Source organism: Xyrauchen texanus, chromosome 9 (assembly GCF_025860055.1).
Source record: "Xyrauchen texanus isolate HMW12.3.18 chromosome 9, RBS_HiC_50CHRs, whole genome shotgun sequence".
Taxonomy (NCBI): Eukaryota; Metazoa; Chordata; class Actinopteri; order Cypriniformes; family Catostomidae; genus Xyrauchen; species Xyrauchen texanus.
Genome location: NC_068284.1, coordinates 14,684,830 through 14,699,632, shown reverse-complemented (window position 1 = coordinate 14,699,632; position 14,803 = coordinate 14,684,830). Strand labels below are relative to the sequence as shown.

General features: G+C 36.3%; 1 protein-coding gene across 1 annotated transcript in view; it reads right to left on the bottom strand.

Moving 5' to 3' along the window:
- Positions 1-4,957: 4,957 nt before the first annotated feature.
- The window catches only part of LOC127649034 (NPC intracellular cholesterol transporter 1-like), a 44,842-nt gene continuing 34,996 nt past the window's right edge, over positions 4,958-14,803 (bottom strand). Inside the window, exons 20-25 of the mRNA XM_052133917.1 lie at positions 14,527-14,656; positions 14,133-14,333; positions 9,411-9,642; positions 7,892-8,005; positions 7,405-7,567; positions 4,958-6,259 (exon numbers count right to left, since the gene is read on the bottom strand). Of these exons, the coding sequence (XP_051989877.1) occupies positions 6,180-6,259; positions 7,405-7,567; positions 7,892-8,005; positions 9,411-9,642; positions 14,133-14,333; positions 14,527-14,656 (920 nt within the window). The 3' untranslated portion in view covers positions 4,958-6,179. The remainder of the gene's footprint in view (positions 6,260-7,404; positions 7,568-7,891; positions 8,006-9,410; positions 9,643-14,132; positions 14,334-14,526; positions 14,657-14,803) is intronic.

Genomic DNA, 14,803 nt, shown 5'->3' with positions numbered 1-14,803 from the left:
ATTAAATAAATGTTTTCTCATTTCTTCAAATATAAATCGATCTAATAACTCTTTTTCAAAAATGATATCACCATATGTGTTAACATAAGATAAACAGTTGATTAATCTTATGTGTTAACATAAGATAAACAGTTGATTTTCTATCTACTAATGCTGGCCGGTGAGGGTCTCGGAAGGGTCAAGCCAAATGCTTACATAAAAAGGGAAAACTATCTTCACTGCCAGCCTAAATATTTCATTGCCTCGCCGCCACACGGGGCAAGATAGAAACATATAAATAAATGATGACTTGGCAGCTAGTATGACAACAAGAAGGCAGTCAGTTCACGCCAGACACTGTCATGGCCTTTTGCAAGTACTATAGTACTATCAGTACTATAATTGTGTTTTAACATAGTTTGTTTATTCAAAACTGCAGCATGCTCTTGACTGTGTGCATTACAACATTCAAGAGACAATCTGGGTGTTTAAGACAATTTTACAAGGGGGTATTTCTATATTCATAATTATTTTACTGCTATATGTTAGCCAGAAGATCTAAAGAAAATGTTAATACAATCATACAGACTGATGACGCATTTGTACTGAAGCCCCAGAAGGGAGGTAACAGGCATTATGGATCTGTGTAGCTACAGCACTGATTTAGTATGTCTATTTTTGGCAGATAGATAATGACTGCAGCGCCACCTTGTGGTTCAAGGAAAAACAGCTACCTGTACACTTCAGAAGTACATTTACCCCACGTGGCACGTCCAAAACGGGAACATGTACTTACTTATCTGAGGTTACTTACCAGCCAATAAAACTGATAAATATATATTATTAATAATATTAATAAAAACCTTGTATGTATGTCCTCCGCCCAAACTCAAGACAGCCACGACAGATTTATTTGGGGTCAACTGCTGTTCAAATAAAGGCGGGCATATTTGAATTATTCACGATGAGGCAGAGGCATTAATCGGGTTAGACATTTAGTGGATTAAGAAATTGGATAACTAAGTGACTATTTGCACTGTCTGGTGGAAAGACAGGATTTTACAACATACTGCGCCCGCATGTGTACTTACATTATCTTTGGATGTAACAATGGTATGTGCATGTGTTGTCATGCTGGAGATCCCATGTCTTTTCCCCATATCTCTTATCTTAATATTTGCTATACTTATAGTAATAAATAAAAGAGATTCCTCACAGTGATTTGGTCACAGTGAAGGTCGGGAGGTGAGGGAATATTTGATCCAGATAAAATTAATCATGGTTTTACTGTAGTAATGTCGTAACTATGTGTTTTGGTGGAGACTATATAGTTCTGATGTACTGACCATGGTGTTACTACTGTATCATGTTGTTAATAGTAGTTAGTAACCATGTTTAATTTTGTGGTTACTTAGATTTTACTAGAAAATTACCATGGTGATACTGTAGTAAAACTATGGTCAATTTTGTAAGGTAGGTTTATGGGTAGGGGTTGGTGTAGGGTGTCTTTGGGACTCCAAATAAACACAATAAAAATGCTGCAGTGATGACACTATACTGTATGTTAGTATTTAAACAGGGGTGTAAGAGTATATGACACTATTTGCACTAGAGTTCAAATAGCATCTAATCATCACCAATCCTCCACCGGGTCATCTAATGGTTAGACAGAGACCTGGGTAGGGTTGCACCAGCTGTGTGTAAGCTGTGAATTTCAGTTTGATCTCGTTACGGTTGATGTTCAAACCTTGTTTGCTCAAGTAACTCAACTGTAATAAATATATCCCCATTAAAATACCATACATAATAAAACAAGATTTCATTAATGGTAGTCTATGTAAATAACAATATTCAATAACTGTATCTAAAATGAATGAGACAATAAATAAATAAATACTAATATGACAGATTGAAAAAGAAACATTTATTAACTTTGTTTATTAATCGTATATGTTGAAACTTGACACTGTACAAAGAAAAGTGCACCGTTAGATCAGTTTCATGCTGAAGTAGTAAGTTTTGTTTATATAATGTTTTCTCTCTCTCGAAAATGTAAACAAGTGTAAATGTCAAATCATAATGTATGTCGAAATGATTGACGTCTGTCATACAAAATATAAGCTCATTGATATAAAATATCAGTCTGCTTTTTTATTACAACCGTTACTCCTGGTCGGATGCTTCTGTAAATATTTAGTTTATATGTAGGGTCCCACCTAAGTTTAATGTTGCAACGCTCAAATATTTAGTAGTGCGTAAATTGTGATTTAGTGCCCATATTCGCCACAACTAGGTTAAGTTGTAACGTACATCTGGTGCAACCGGCCCCTGGAGAGGCCTTCAAGCCACAATGTCTCGCACCCACTGTGAAATTTGGTGGAGGATCGGTGATGATCTGGGGGTGTTTCAACAAGGCTGGAATCGGCAGATTTATCTTTTGTGAAGGACGCATGAATCAATCCATGTACAAGCTTATCCTGGAAGAAAACATACTTCTTTCTGCTCTGACAATGTTCCCCAACTCTGAGCATTGTTTTTTCCGGCAGGTCAATCCACAGGAGGACCACAGGATCAAGACTCGGACATGGCCAGCCCAAAATCCAGACCTGAACCCCATTAAAATCTCTGGAATGTGATCAAGAGGAAGATGGATTGCCACAAGCCATCAAACAAAGGCGAGCTGCTTGAATTTTTGCACTAGGAGTGGCATTAAGTCACTCAAACACAATGTGAAAGACTGGTAGAGAACAATTGTAATTGAAAATCAGGGTTATTCCACAAAATATTGATTTCTGAACTCGTCTTAAGTTAAAACAATAAGTATTGTGTTGTTTAAAATGAATATGAATGTGTTTTCTTTGCATTCAGGGCTCCCACGGTCATGGAAAACCTGGAAATATCACAGAATTATAAAATTGTGATTCCCAGGCCTGGAAAATCATGGAAATTAATAAAACCTTCAAAGTCATGGAAAAATCATGGAATTTTTTATAGTTAATATATTTTTATTTATTATGCTCTGTCCTAAAATATTTAACCAGTGTGCTACGATGCACTGGATTATAAACGCGCGCTGAAGAGTTTGAAATATATCATGTTATTTAGAATACATGGCAAATTATGGTGCTTTCACTCTAGCACTTTTGGTGTGCACCTGGGTTTGAATGACGTCAAAGTTTTCCAAACTGAGGTCACCCGAGTCCACTTGAAAAAGTGATATCCAGTACACTTAGCTGCTGATATGAACGCAATCGTACCAAATCACAGAAGTGAACTAAGGCTGGGCGATATGTAAAAAATATTTTACTGATAATCGTCTACAAAAATATTGTGATATACGATTATATATCATCAACCCTACTGCCAAGGGTCAGATGAAAATGTATTTTAAATTCAGTTATTGAAACAAAAAACATAAAAAGACATTTCTAAATTCAAATTGCTAAATTTGACTTATTTGACTTTAGACTAAATCAAAAAAGCCATTTAAATAATCAAATAATTATACAAATATTATATATAACCACCTCCCAAATTCAAACATTCACCTTCTCCAACAGCCACATTTGCCATCACGCAAGTTTATGTCAACGACAACAGGTGGAAAATTACTAATAGTTTACATATTAAGAACTAAAGACAATTAAACATTTAAAGATAATAATCATAATAATAAAGCCTAATACTATAAATTCCCTTGTGTTCCCAAAATAATGCTGCTAGATGTGTGTCCTTAACGAATTTGTGTTTGTATTGCGTTTTGATAATACAGTAAATGCTGCCTAAAGAATATAAAATAAAACAATGTTTTAGGTTCAAGGTGAACGTGTCTTGTATTACTTAATGATTTAATTACTTTTGTCTTTGTTTTTGTAATACAAAGAAATATATCATTGAACCAGCAGAGTTGTGTTCACAATGTGTAAGAGCGAACTGCTCCGTGGAAATAAAGCAAACTCAACTCACAGCACCTCCTGAGATGATCCGAGATCATTTGCAGCATTCTCATAGACATCATTATTCTTGCAAAGTTTTCAGACAAATGAAATGGAGAAAAAAGAAGACTGAAAACTCTTGACATGCAATTGTTCCTCAAGACAGGCTCAAGCTGCATGCCTCTGAACATACATCAGACACAAGCATTGACAGCTTTTCTTTGTCTGTTCTAAAAAATATAATAAAGTGTGTTTCTTCAAATGCATGTTTTTGTGTCTAACAGTATTTCTTGTCATGTGCCATGTGGTTTCAAATCCAAAGAGATGAATACTTTAATAACATCAAAGCTGGTGACTTCTTGAGTTGTTGCCTAGTTAGAGGTAAACTGCTGCCGTTTGTTGATTATGGAACACTGTTCGGACTGAAATATAAATGGCGAGGAAACGAACCCGGGTGCAGTCCAAGCAATCGAAGTTTGAAAGCACCCTTAGAGACAACGATGTGCCGCTAATACCCACACAATTTAGGATTAAACAATGTGTTTGTATGGATTAAAATGAAATGTTTTCAGTTGAACTTTGTTTTTTTTTGTTTTTTTACAAATTTGTGATCGTGATTTTAGTGTCATTTTCAGAATGGAAGGATAAATGTTTGGACATGGAAATTATATTTCAAGTCATGGAAAAATCATGGAAATTCATTGGTTGAAAAAAGTGGGAACCCTATGCATTATTCAAGGTCTGAAAACCCTTTTTTTTGTTATTTTGACCAGTTGTCATTTTCTGCAAATAAAAACTCTATTTGACAATATTGTTATTTGGAATTAAAGAGAAATGTTGACAGTACTTAGATGTTCATTTTATTCAAACACATATTAATAAATGGTAAATACTGAGAATCTGATAATTTTGATGTGGTTTCTTAATTTCAAGAGTGTGTATATAAAAATATTTATAATATATGTCTGTCTGTCTATTCACACACACACACTTTCTTAGCTGGACACAATAACCAACAGCAAACAAGATATAAAACATCTCCATTTATTACAAATTAGTATCTCCATTATATATATATATATATATATATATATCATCTTCAAATCAAAGACTGTTATCCATCGAGGAAAGTTACAACTTGTGGCTCCCATTTTATATATTAATAACGGTCCATGCTGCCAACACCATCCCATTTTATATTACCCTGAAAAATCATATATCCACAATCCATGTCAATCCCAACATAACACAAAATACCAACCATCCCCATAAAAAAAACTCTAGGATATACTAGGTATCCTAGAGTTACCCTCACCACATTTTTAGGAGGTACAAAACCCATTTAGCAGCCTGTCTAAAGCTAGAGTGCATGTTAATAATTGAGATGACCAGGCAAATCCTGAGCCAAAGTATGTGTGGTTCAAACAATCTACAATACTAAAATGTTCATGTAGGTGACTACATTAATGCTAGCTCTCCCTTTCTTAGCTTTTAAATGCTAATAAATGCACCATAACACAGCTTTAGAAGTAAACATTTAAAATACTTCATGTTTATTAGTCATGCCCAGTTGCAACCCATTTTCCCAACTTTGTTAATTATCTAAGACTAAAGTGGTTAAACTGCTTCAAAACCACACAGTTTAGGTAGCGCTAGCAGTAAACTGCTAACTGCTTGTGTAACATCATTGTTGTCGTAGCATCACAATAAATCATCAAGAGATTGTCCATAGTGCCTCATTGTTGGGATTTCAGTTGACTTTTCTTCATTATTTTGATGTTAATTATATGAAATATGCTTACAAATCAACAAAAAGGAAAGAGATTCACATAAATAAATACAAATTACATTTCTCATACACATTCAGACTTCAACCATACAAAAAAAAAAAAAAAGTTATCTTCTTGCTTATGTCTCCCTTGTTTGCTTGAATGGTTTACCACAGTGGCTGCAGTGTAATCTGTGGTAACAGTATGTACTTCATTTTTTTTGCACACTAGAAGAAATGACTGCAGCCTGCTCCATGTCAATTACTGCGTGGTTTTAATGTTGAAATTATCTTCCAAGCCAGTCCTTGAGTTTAGATCGGTTTGGGTAAAGAATGACCGTGTGGACAAAAATGAACAGAGGAGTCCATATTGAAGAGAAATTCTTGGGGGTTCCTGATTTAGGTCAGTTTGTTGAAGTGCGTTACAATGCATAGAATGTGAAAATTAACCGTTGTTTCCTCTCAAAGTCAATTGCCATTTAGCTTCAAAAGAACTGTTAGTACATGAGTCGCTCCCTCTCTGTACCCACAAGCCTGTTGTGAGCAGCCATAACTTTTGCTTTATTAACAGATGGACCTGAGATGAAAGGGAAATAAAAAGGTTTTAATGACTTCTTTCGTGGTTAAAACAAACACCATTTTTTAAGTTTATTTATTAGCTTTTTTGCCTTTAAATATAGTCAAGTGAGAGAGACAGGGATTGGGACATAACAATCAACCTTGTGTCCATTTGAATACAAAACATGCACTACCCACTGCTTGGACAAACAAAAACTCCACATTAATTTAAGGAATATTTCTGGTTCAGAACAAGTTACGCTCAATTGGCAGCATCTGTGGGTTCATAATAATTAGCAGAGAATCGAATTTCGACTCACCACTTTTTATTTTGAATGGCAAAGCTTATAATTTTATAAAAGCACTTACATACATTTTTCTGTTAAAACGTGTATTATTTGACCTGTAAAGTTGTTTACATTTTAGGGTTTATAACGCTACTTCGTCACGGCTTCAAAGTTGTAAAATTGCCAATAACTTTACACAGAAAAGGTTATCAAGTGGTCAGATCACATTAACACGCATATTGTTTATGTATTTTGGCTATACTTTTGAAAGAGTATTTTAATGTTTACAAATTGCCCCATTCACTTCCATTATAAGTGCCTCACTGTAACTTTGTTTTCTCTTTTTTTAAAGAAAAGGAGGGACAAGTCGAAGTTAGTTTTTGTGTTAATCAATATTGTGCCATAAATGCTGTCGATTGAGCTTAACTTGTATTGAACCTGGAATATTCCTTTATCTCATTGAATTCACACAATCGCCAATGTGAAAATCAATGTCGCAAATAATGTCAAGCTAAATGATTAAATGAGGACATTCAAAAACAGTCTGCATCACCAGTTCAGGTTTTATGTCAACTAAACTTTTCACACACAACTGATTATCACTGACGTCAAAATAGTGCAGCCATATCTGAATGTATTCAATTTGGTCAGTTCCTCACAAATGAAGTTCCTCTTCTGAAGTCAGCTTTCGCATGACTTCAGAAGACTTCTAAAAGTGCTTTATGTCATTTTTTGAGCTCGACGGTCCTTACGAATGGAAACGAGCAACTTGGTTTGTGTTCAACAGAAGAAAGAAAAACATACAGTTGAGTTAATCATGAAAGCTGTCATTTTTGGGGGTGAACTATCCCTTTAAAAAGGTATTATTGTGGTGTACCTGCATAACTGAGTAGCACAGGCAGGAAAATTAGGCCATGAGCAGCTCCCAGAAGCACTATAGCAAGATACATGCGGAAGTAGAAAATCTGGAAGATCTGGGATTTGGAGAGGGCAAGAATCAAGATGCCGCCAAATTTAGTGAGGGTGATGCCACTGAACACCTGAGGAGAGAGACCAAAATAGCATTCTAACATCAGGAAGTTTTCAACAGACATATTATGTTTATTCTAGTACTTATAAAGCGGTCACAAAATACATACAATCCTAAAACTTTCATCAGTTAATCTTCTCATAAAGTCATCACACCGGGTATGTATTGGAATAAAAACGTAATGCATGCCATGATCAGCATAAATTATGAGACACACCTCTGAATTTTTGACATGTCTTCATTTACTAATCAGCACGGAGAACACATAATAGACCATGTGAAAGAGCAAAATGTGTCGGTAAGCTTGAAGGTGTGTGCAGGAGATGGGACTCACAGAGCTGCCCATGTGTGCCAGCGCCTCCTCTGCCCGCTCCACTCTTGAGCTCTTGGTGCTTACAGAAAAAGCTCTCACAATATGACTGCAGAACTCCACTGATATGCCACAACTCTGCAAAAAACAAATAAGGTCACCTTTTTCACACCAGAATCTCAAAATCAAATTGGTGGCATTGGATTTTTTATAAAAAATAAACAGGGTAAAAATGCAAATCATAGCAAATAATGCAAATATTAATTAAATAAATATACACTGGTGGCCAAAAGTTCAGAATAATGTACAGATTTAGCTGTTTTGGAAGGAAATTGGTACTTGAATTCACCAAAGTGGCATTCAACTGATCACAGAGTATAGTAAGGACATTACTGATGTAAAAAAACAGCATCATCCCTATTTGAAAAAAGTATATTTTTTTTTTTAATCAAATCCATTTCCCAAATCACTTGCCATTATATAAAACACACAAAGCTATTTGGTTCATTAAATGATGCTTAACATTTTCTTAGTGTTTGTTTTTGAGTTGCCACAGTATGCAATAGACTGGCATGTCTTAAGGTCAATATTGGGTCAAAAACTGCAAAAAAAGAAAACGCTTTCTCTAGAAACTCAGTCAATGACTTTTTTGAGGAATGAAGGCTATAAAATGCTTGAAATTGCCAAAAAACTGAAGATTTAATATAAAAAGGTGTACACTACAGTCTTCAAAGACAAAGGATAACTGGCTCTAACAATGGCAGAAAGAGATGTGGAAGGCCAGATGTACAACTAAACAAGAGGATAAGTACATCAGAGTCTCTAGTTCAGAAATAGACGCCTCACATGTCCTCCGCTGACAGCTTCATTGAATTCTACCCACTCAACACCAGTTTCAAGTACAACAGTAAAGAGAAGACTCAGGGGTGCAATAGACTCTATTAATGTCCTGACTATACACTGTGATCAGTTGAATGCCATTTTAGTAAATAAAAGTACCAATTTCTTTCAATAAGAGCAAAATCTGTACATTATTCCAAACTTCTGGCTGCCAGTGTATATTTAACCTACCTTCTAAAGAAAGAATTAAAGGGATAGTTCACCCAAACATTTAAATTCTCTCATCTTGTACTGCAATCCCAGATGTGTATGACTTTCTTCTGCTGTACACAAAAAATATTTTTAGAAGAATATTTTAGCTCTTTAGGTTAGGCTCTTTAATATTTCAGCTCTTATGTGCTTTTTGGGGTTTAAAAGTTTTGGTCACAATTCACTTGCATTGTATGGATCTACAGAGCCGAGATATTCTTCTAAATATCTTCATGTTCAGCAGAAGAAAGAAAGTCATACACATCTGGAATGGCATGTGGGTGAGTAAATAATGAGAGAATTTGTATTTTTGGGTACCGTAGTCTATTTGTTTGAATGCTTCAGTATCAAAAGTTATTTCATTAAATAAAAAATAAAAAGTATTCATATTATAAGTCTGTATATCTTGATCAACATACATCAAACCACACATTTCTGTGGTTCTTGAACTGACCATTACAAGGTTGACTAAAGAGACAGCGTTGAGGCTGATATTCCACAGCCACATAACTCCAAACATGTTGATAAGGATCATAGCGATGGTGAAGGACACGAGCACTGCTGACCACAGCTCAAAGCCTAGAAGCACTGCAGACACCACAAAGATGGCCACCAGCGACATACCCAGGTTGAAGGCAGTGTCATAGATGATGGTAAGGTACTGTTCATAGAAGACGTAGAATATACTGTACATGGGGGAAAAAACAAAACAGAATGACAGGGTCAGAGGGGACCATTTTTACTGCTACTAAGTCTAGCTGAAATCCCATTCAAAACCATTTTAATTCTGTAATTTGATGTCTTTCCGACTGAAACTGGATATTCAGTTATAGAAAAAAAATAAAATAAATGCCAGGGCTTGATTTTATAAACCAGGAATTGATTGGATTGTGAAAAGTGCGCATGCCATACCACAATGGAGTGTGACCTAAATGATAGTTTGATGAAACATTGAGCATGCACACCATAAATCCGCTTTTTTTTTTCTCTTTTTTTTTTTAAACCTGACAAAGAAAGAAAACCATGTTTACATGAGTTTTTAAATAATCGAGTTATTGTCTGCTGTTGACATCAAACCATGAAGAGAAATGTGCACAACTAGGACCGTCTCAGTTATTTGATCTAACTGCGGTTATCTCAAATGATTATGGTGCACTTCACATCCCAATCACATTTTAATGTCCAAATAAGGGAGTTTTAAATGAATATATAAATACCATCAACGGCATGTTTGCGTGTCATTCAGTTGAATGCATCACTGAGCCGCAACATGGATGTCAACTAAAGCAGCTCCTGTCCTGAAGAGCATGTGAAGCACTCTTATGTGCACACCATCAGCAGAGGTTTGCACCAAACTCCGGTGAAGATAAACAAACAAATATACACTTTGATAGTGAAAGCAAAGTGCTCCAGCTTTACTTTAAACAACTGTGTAATGGCAAATATTCCTGGTCATAATGGGTTCATATAGTGGATATGAAAAAAAAAAAAAAAAGTCTACACACCCCTGTTAAAATGCCAGGTTTTTGTGATGTAAAAGAATGCGACAAAGATAAATCATGTCAGAACTTCTTCGACTTTTAATGTGACCTATAATGTGAACAATTCAATTGAAAAACAAACTGAAATCCTCGTGGGGGAAAAATTTAAAACCTTACAATAACCTGGTTGCATAAGTGTGCACACCCTCTTATAACTGGTTAATTCTGAACACAGCCACATCCCCAATCTCATTCAAACTCATGTTAAATAGAAGTCATTACACACCTGCCATCATCAAGTGACTGATTAATCACAAATAAAGTTCAGCTGTTCTAGTAGGATTTGACATTTTAGTTGCATCTCAGAGCAAAAGCCATGGTCCGCAGAGATCTTCCAAAGCATCAGAGGGATCTCATTGTTGAAAGATATCAGTCAGGAGAAGGGTACAAAAGAATTTCCAAAGCATTAGATATACCATGGAACACAGTGAAGACAGTCATCATCAAGTGGCGAAAATATGGAACAACAGAGACATTACCAAGAACTGGACGTCCCTCCAAAATTGATGAGAAGAGAAGAAAACTGGTCAGGGAGGCTTCCAAGAGGCCTACAGTAACATTAAAGGAACTGCAGGAATTACTGCCAAGTACTGGCTGTGTGCTACAGAAGCCTTTTCTTACAAAGAAAAACATCCAAGCCCGGCTGAAGTTTGCAAAAACAAACATCAAGTCTCCCAAAATCACGTGGGAAAATGTGTATGGTCTGATGAAACCAAGGTTGAACTTTTTGGCCATAATTCCAAAAGGTATGTTTGCCGCAAAAAAAAAAAACTGCACATCACCCAAAGATCACCATACCCACAGTGAAGCATGGTGGTGGCAGCATCATGCTTTGGGGCCGTTTTTCTTCAGCTCGAACCGGGGCCTTAGTCAGGGTGGAGGGAATTATGAACAGTTCCAAATACCAGGCAATTTTGGCACAAAACCTTCAGGCGTCCGTTAAAAAGCTGAAGATGAAGAGGAAGTTCACCTTTCAGCACAACAACGACCCAAAGTACACATCCAAATCCACAAAAGCATGGCTTCACCAGAAGATGATTAATGTTTTGGAATGGCCCAGCCAGACCCCAGACCTGAATCCAATTGAACATCTGTGGGGTGATCTGAAGAGGGCTGTGCATAGGAGATGTCCTTGCAATCTGACAGATTTGGAGCGCTTTTGCAAAGAAGAGTGGGCAAATATTGCAACGTCAAGATGTGTCATGCTAATAGACTCCTACCCAAAAAGACTGAGTGCTGTAATAAAATCAAAATGTGCTTCAACAAAGTATTAGTTTAAGGGTGTGCACACTTATGCAACCAGGTTATTGTGAGTGAAATGTGTGAAAGTGAATACATTTTACTATTGTATAATATAATTAATTAAAAATAAACAATTTATAGATTTGATTTATTATTTTCAGTATTTAGAAATATTTTGATATTTAAAACATTATTGTTCATGTCATTCAGAAGTTTTTTAAGCCTTAAAAGTAAATCATACAGTGCATTCAGACCCCCTTTTTTCCCCACAGTTTGTTGTTACAGTCTTTTGTAAAAATGCTTTAATCAATCTACACTCCATACCCTATAATAACAAAGCAAATAAAAAAAAAGATTTTTTATAACTTTGCAAATTTATTAAAAAGTAAAAACTGAAATATCACATTGGCATAATTATTCAGACCCTTAACTCAGTACTTAGTTGAAGCACCTTTGGCAGCGATTACAGCCTCATGTCTTTTTGGTTATGATGCGACAATCTTTGCACACCTGTATTTGGGGATTTTCTACCAATCTTCTCTGCAGATCCTACTATGCTCTGTCAGGTTGGATGGGGACTGTCGGTGGACAGACATTTCTAGGTCTCTCCAGAGATGTACAGGTAGGGTTCAAGTCTGGGCCACTCAAGGACATTCACAGAGTCATCCCGAAGCCACACTTGCGTTGTCTTGGCTGTGTGCTTGGGGTCATTGTCCTGTTGGAAGGTGAACCTTCGGCCCAGTCTGAGGTTCTGTGCACTCTGGACCAGGTATTCATTAAGGATATCTCTGTATTTTGCTGCATTCAGCTTTCGTTCAACCCTGACCAGTCCCCCAGTCCTGCCACTGAAAAACATCCCACAGCATGATGTTGCCACCACCATGTTTCACCGTTGGGATGGCCCTTGGGAACCTTCAACACAGCCAAATTATTTTTGTAGCCTTCCCCAGATCTGTGCCTCGACGCAATCCTGTCTCTGAACTCAGAGGCAGGCAGTTAATTTGATAGTTAGTGTGCCTTTCCACATCATGTCCAATCAATTGAATGTGCCACAGGTGGACTCCAATCAAAGTGCAGAAACATAACAAAGATGATCCAGAGGAATAGGATGCAACTGAACTAGGTCTGCAAAGGGTCTGAATACTTATGTCAATGCAATAGGTCTGTTTTTTCATTTCAATAAATGTGAAAGTTATCAAAATTCTGTTTTTTGCCTTGTCATAATAGGATATGGAGTATAGATTGAGTTTTTTTTTTATAAAGCATTTTAGCATAAAGCTGAAACATAACAAAATGTAAAAAAAAAAAAAAAAAGGGTCTGAATATTTCCTGAATGCACTGTATATCCCTCTTTCATTATTTGATTAATATATTTGAAGCACATGTGCACCTTAAGAAATATGACAATTTATATGACAACTAATCGTGAAATCCCTAAAAAGTATCAATTAATCGTCATTGCCCTAAAATAGACAATTAATTGTTATAAATTAGTCATCAGCCAAATTTCATAATCGTGACAGCCCTATGCACAACACTTGCGAACACTGGATAAGACGGTATTACATTTTGCAATGCAAAATTGGGGTTATGGGCAAAAATGTACCTGCGTCAATCAGTTTATTAAGCAGTTTATGACCTTACATTGATAAAAGAAAACCGTTTAATGCATTTAGATGACCACACACACTGTCGGTTTATTAAATATAATTGGTGTACTAACATACATAACTGCATGTAGCTTTTTGGCTGTTCAGAGTCAGTGGGATATGAGGGCTGCTAAGAGACTTTTGGCCCAGTTAATCTACAGGTATACAGTGGGAGAGGTAAAGAGGGCTGCCCTACATAGCTGGCCCTCGCTAGGACATGATTATTTGCATTAGGAGTGTCTTATGTTTATGATACATTTGTACACTTTTACCATCCTTTATGGAAGTGGGTCAGGATGACCTTTGCTTTGCTGAACTTTGCATGTGATAAAAAAACAAAACATTTAATAAGAAAAAAAAAGCATATTTCTATGCATGCATTAAGCCAAGTCGAGGAAGGAGTAGGGAACCTTATTTAGTACAGAGCTTCACTAAAACTTATAAACTTAAAAGGGACAATTCTGCCATCATTTACTCACCCTTATGTTGTTCAAACTTTTGTCTGTGGAGCCCAAAAGGAGACGTTAGGCATATTATTTTTGACTGAAATCCTCAGTCACCATTCACTTTGATTTTTTGGAAAAAGATGCAATGAAAGTGAATGTTGAAAGGCCAACATGCTGCCTACCATCTCATTTAGTCAATGGAAGAAAATCATATGAATTTGGAACAACATGAGGGTGAGTAAATTAAATATTTGAATGGAATAATCTCCAAACACATTAAAGGGCAAGTTGCGTTTACCTGTAAGGGAAGACATGGTAACTCTTGTCCTGCAGCTTCATTGCCTGTGTGATGTTGTCAGTGAGCTCTCGTGCCATCTTCATGGCGTCAATGTAGTCAGACGAGGTTTTTAAGATGGTGTGATAGCTCATGAAGTAGGTGGCCCCAACATCAGTATTGTTCTCTTTGAGAGCCACAGCATTGCTGTATGCAGCATGACCACTGCGCAGGAAAAAAAGGTGTTATTAGTTACTCTGAGTTATTGATTTTGTAATTGGTGCCAAATGTACACATAGTTTTTTTGTAAATAAAATGTCATTAATATCTGGTGCACTTTAAAGCTCATTTTGGCCAAAATGTTGGTGGTTGGTTGCTTGTGCAGCAGACAAAGCTCATCAATGGGTTGAAATCTTACCCTTTTCCACACTTGATATTTGGGTTGTCTGAAAGAAACATGGGGAGGAAGTGCATGAAATCTGTTCCATTGGGCCTCTGTTTCCCACTTGAATTCATAGGTCTGCAGTGAACACAGGTCTTATCCACCACTGATGGAGAAGAGAAATATCAAAATCATTCAAAGACAAGACAAAGTACCAGGGTGTCCACACTTTTTGACTGATTAATACCAATGATGAGAAGACATTTTTAAAATCGTGTCATATTTACATAAAACGTTTCTCCATTGAAATGTT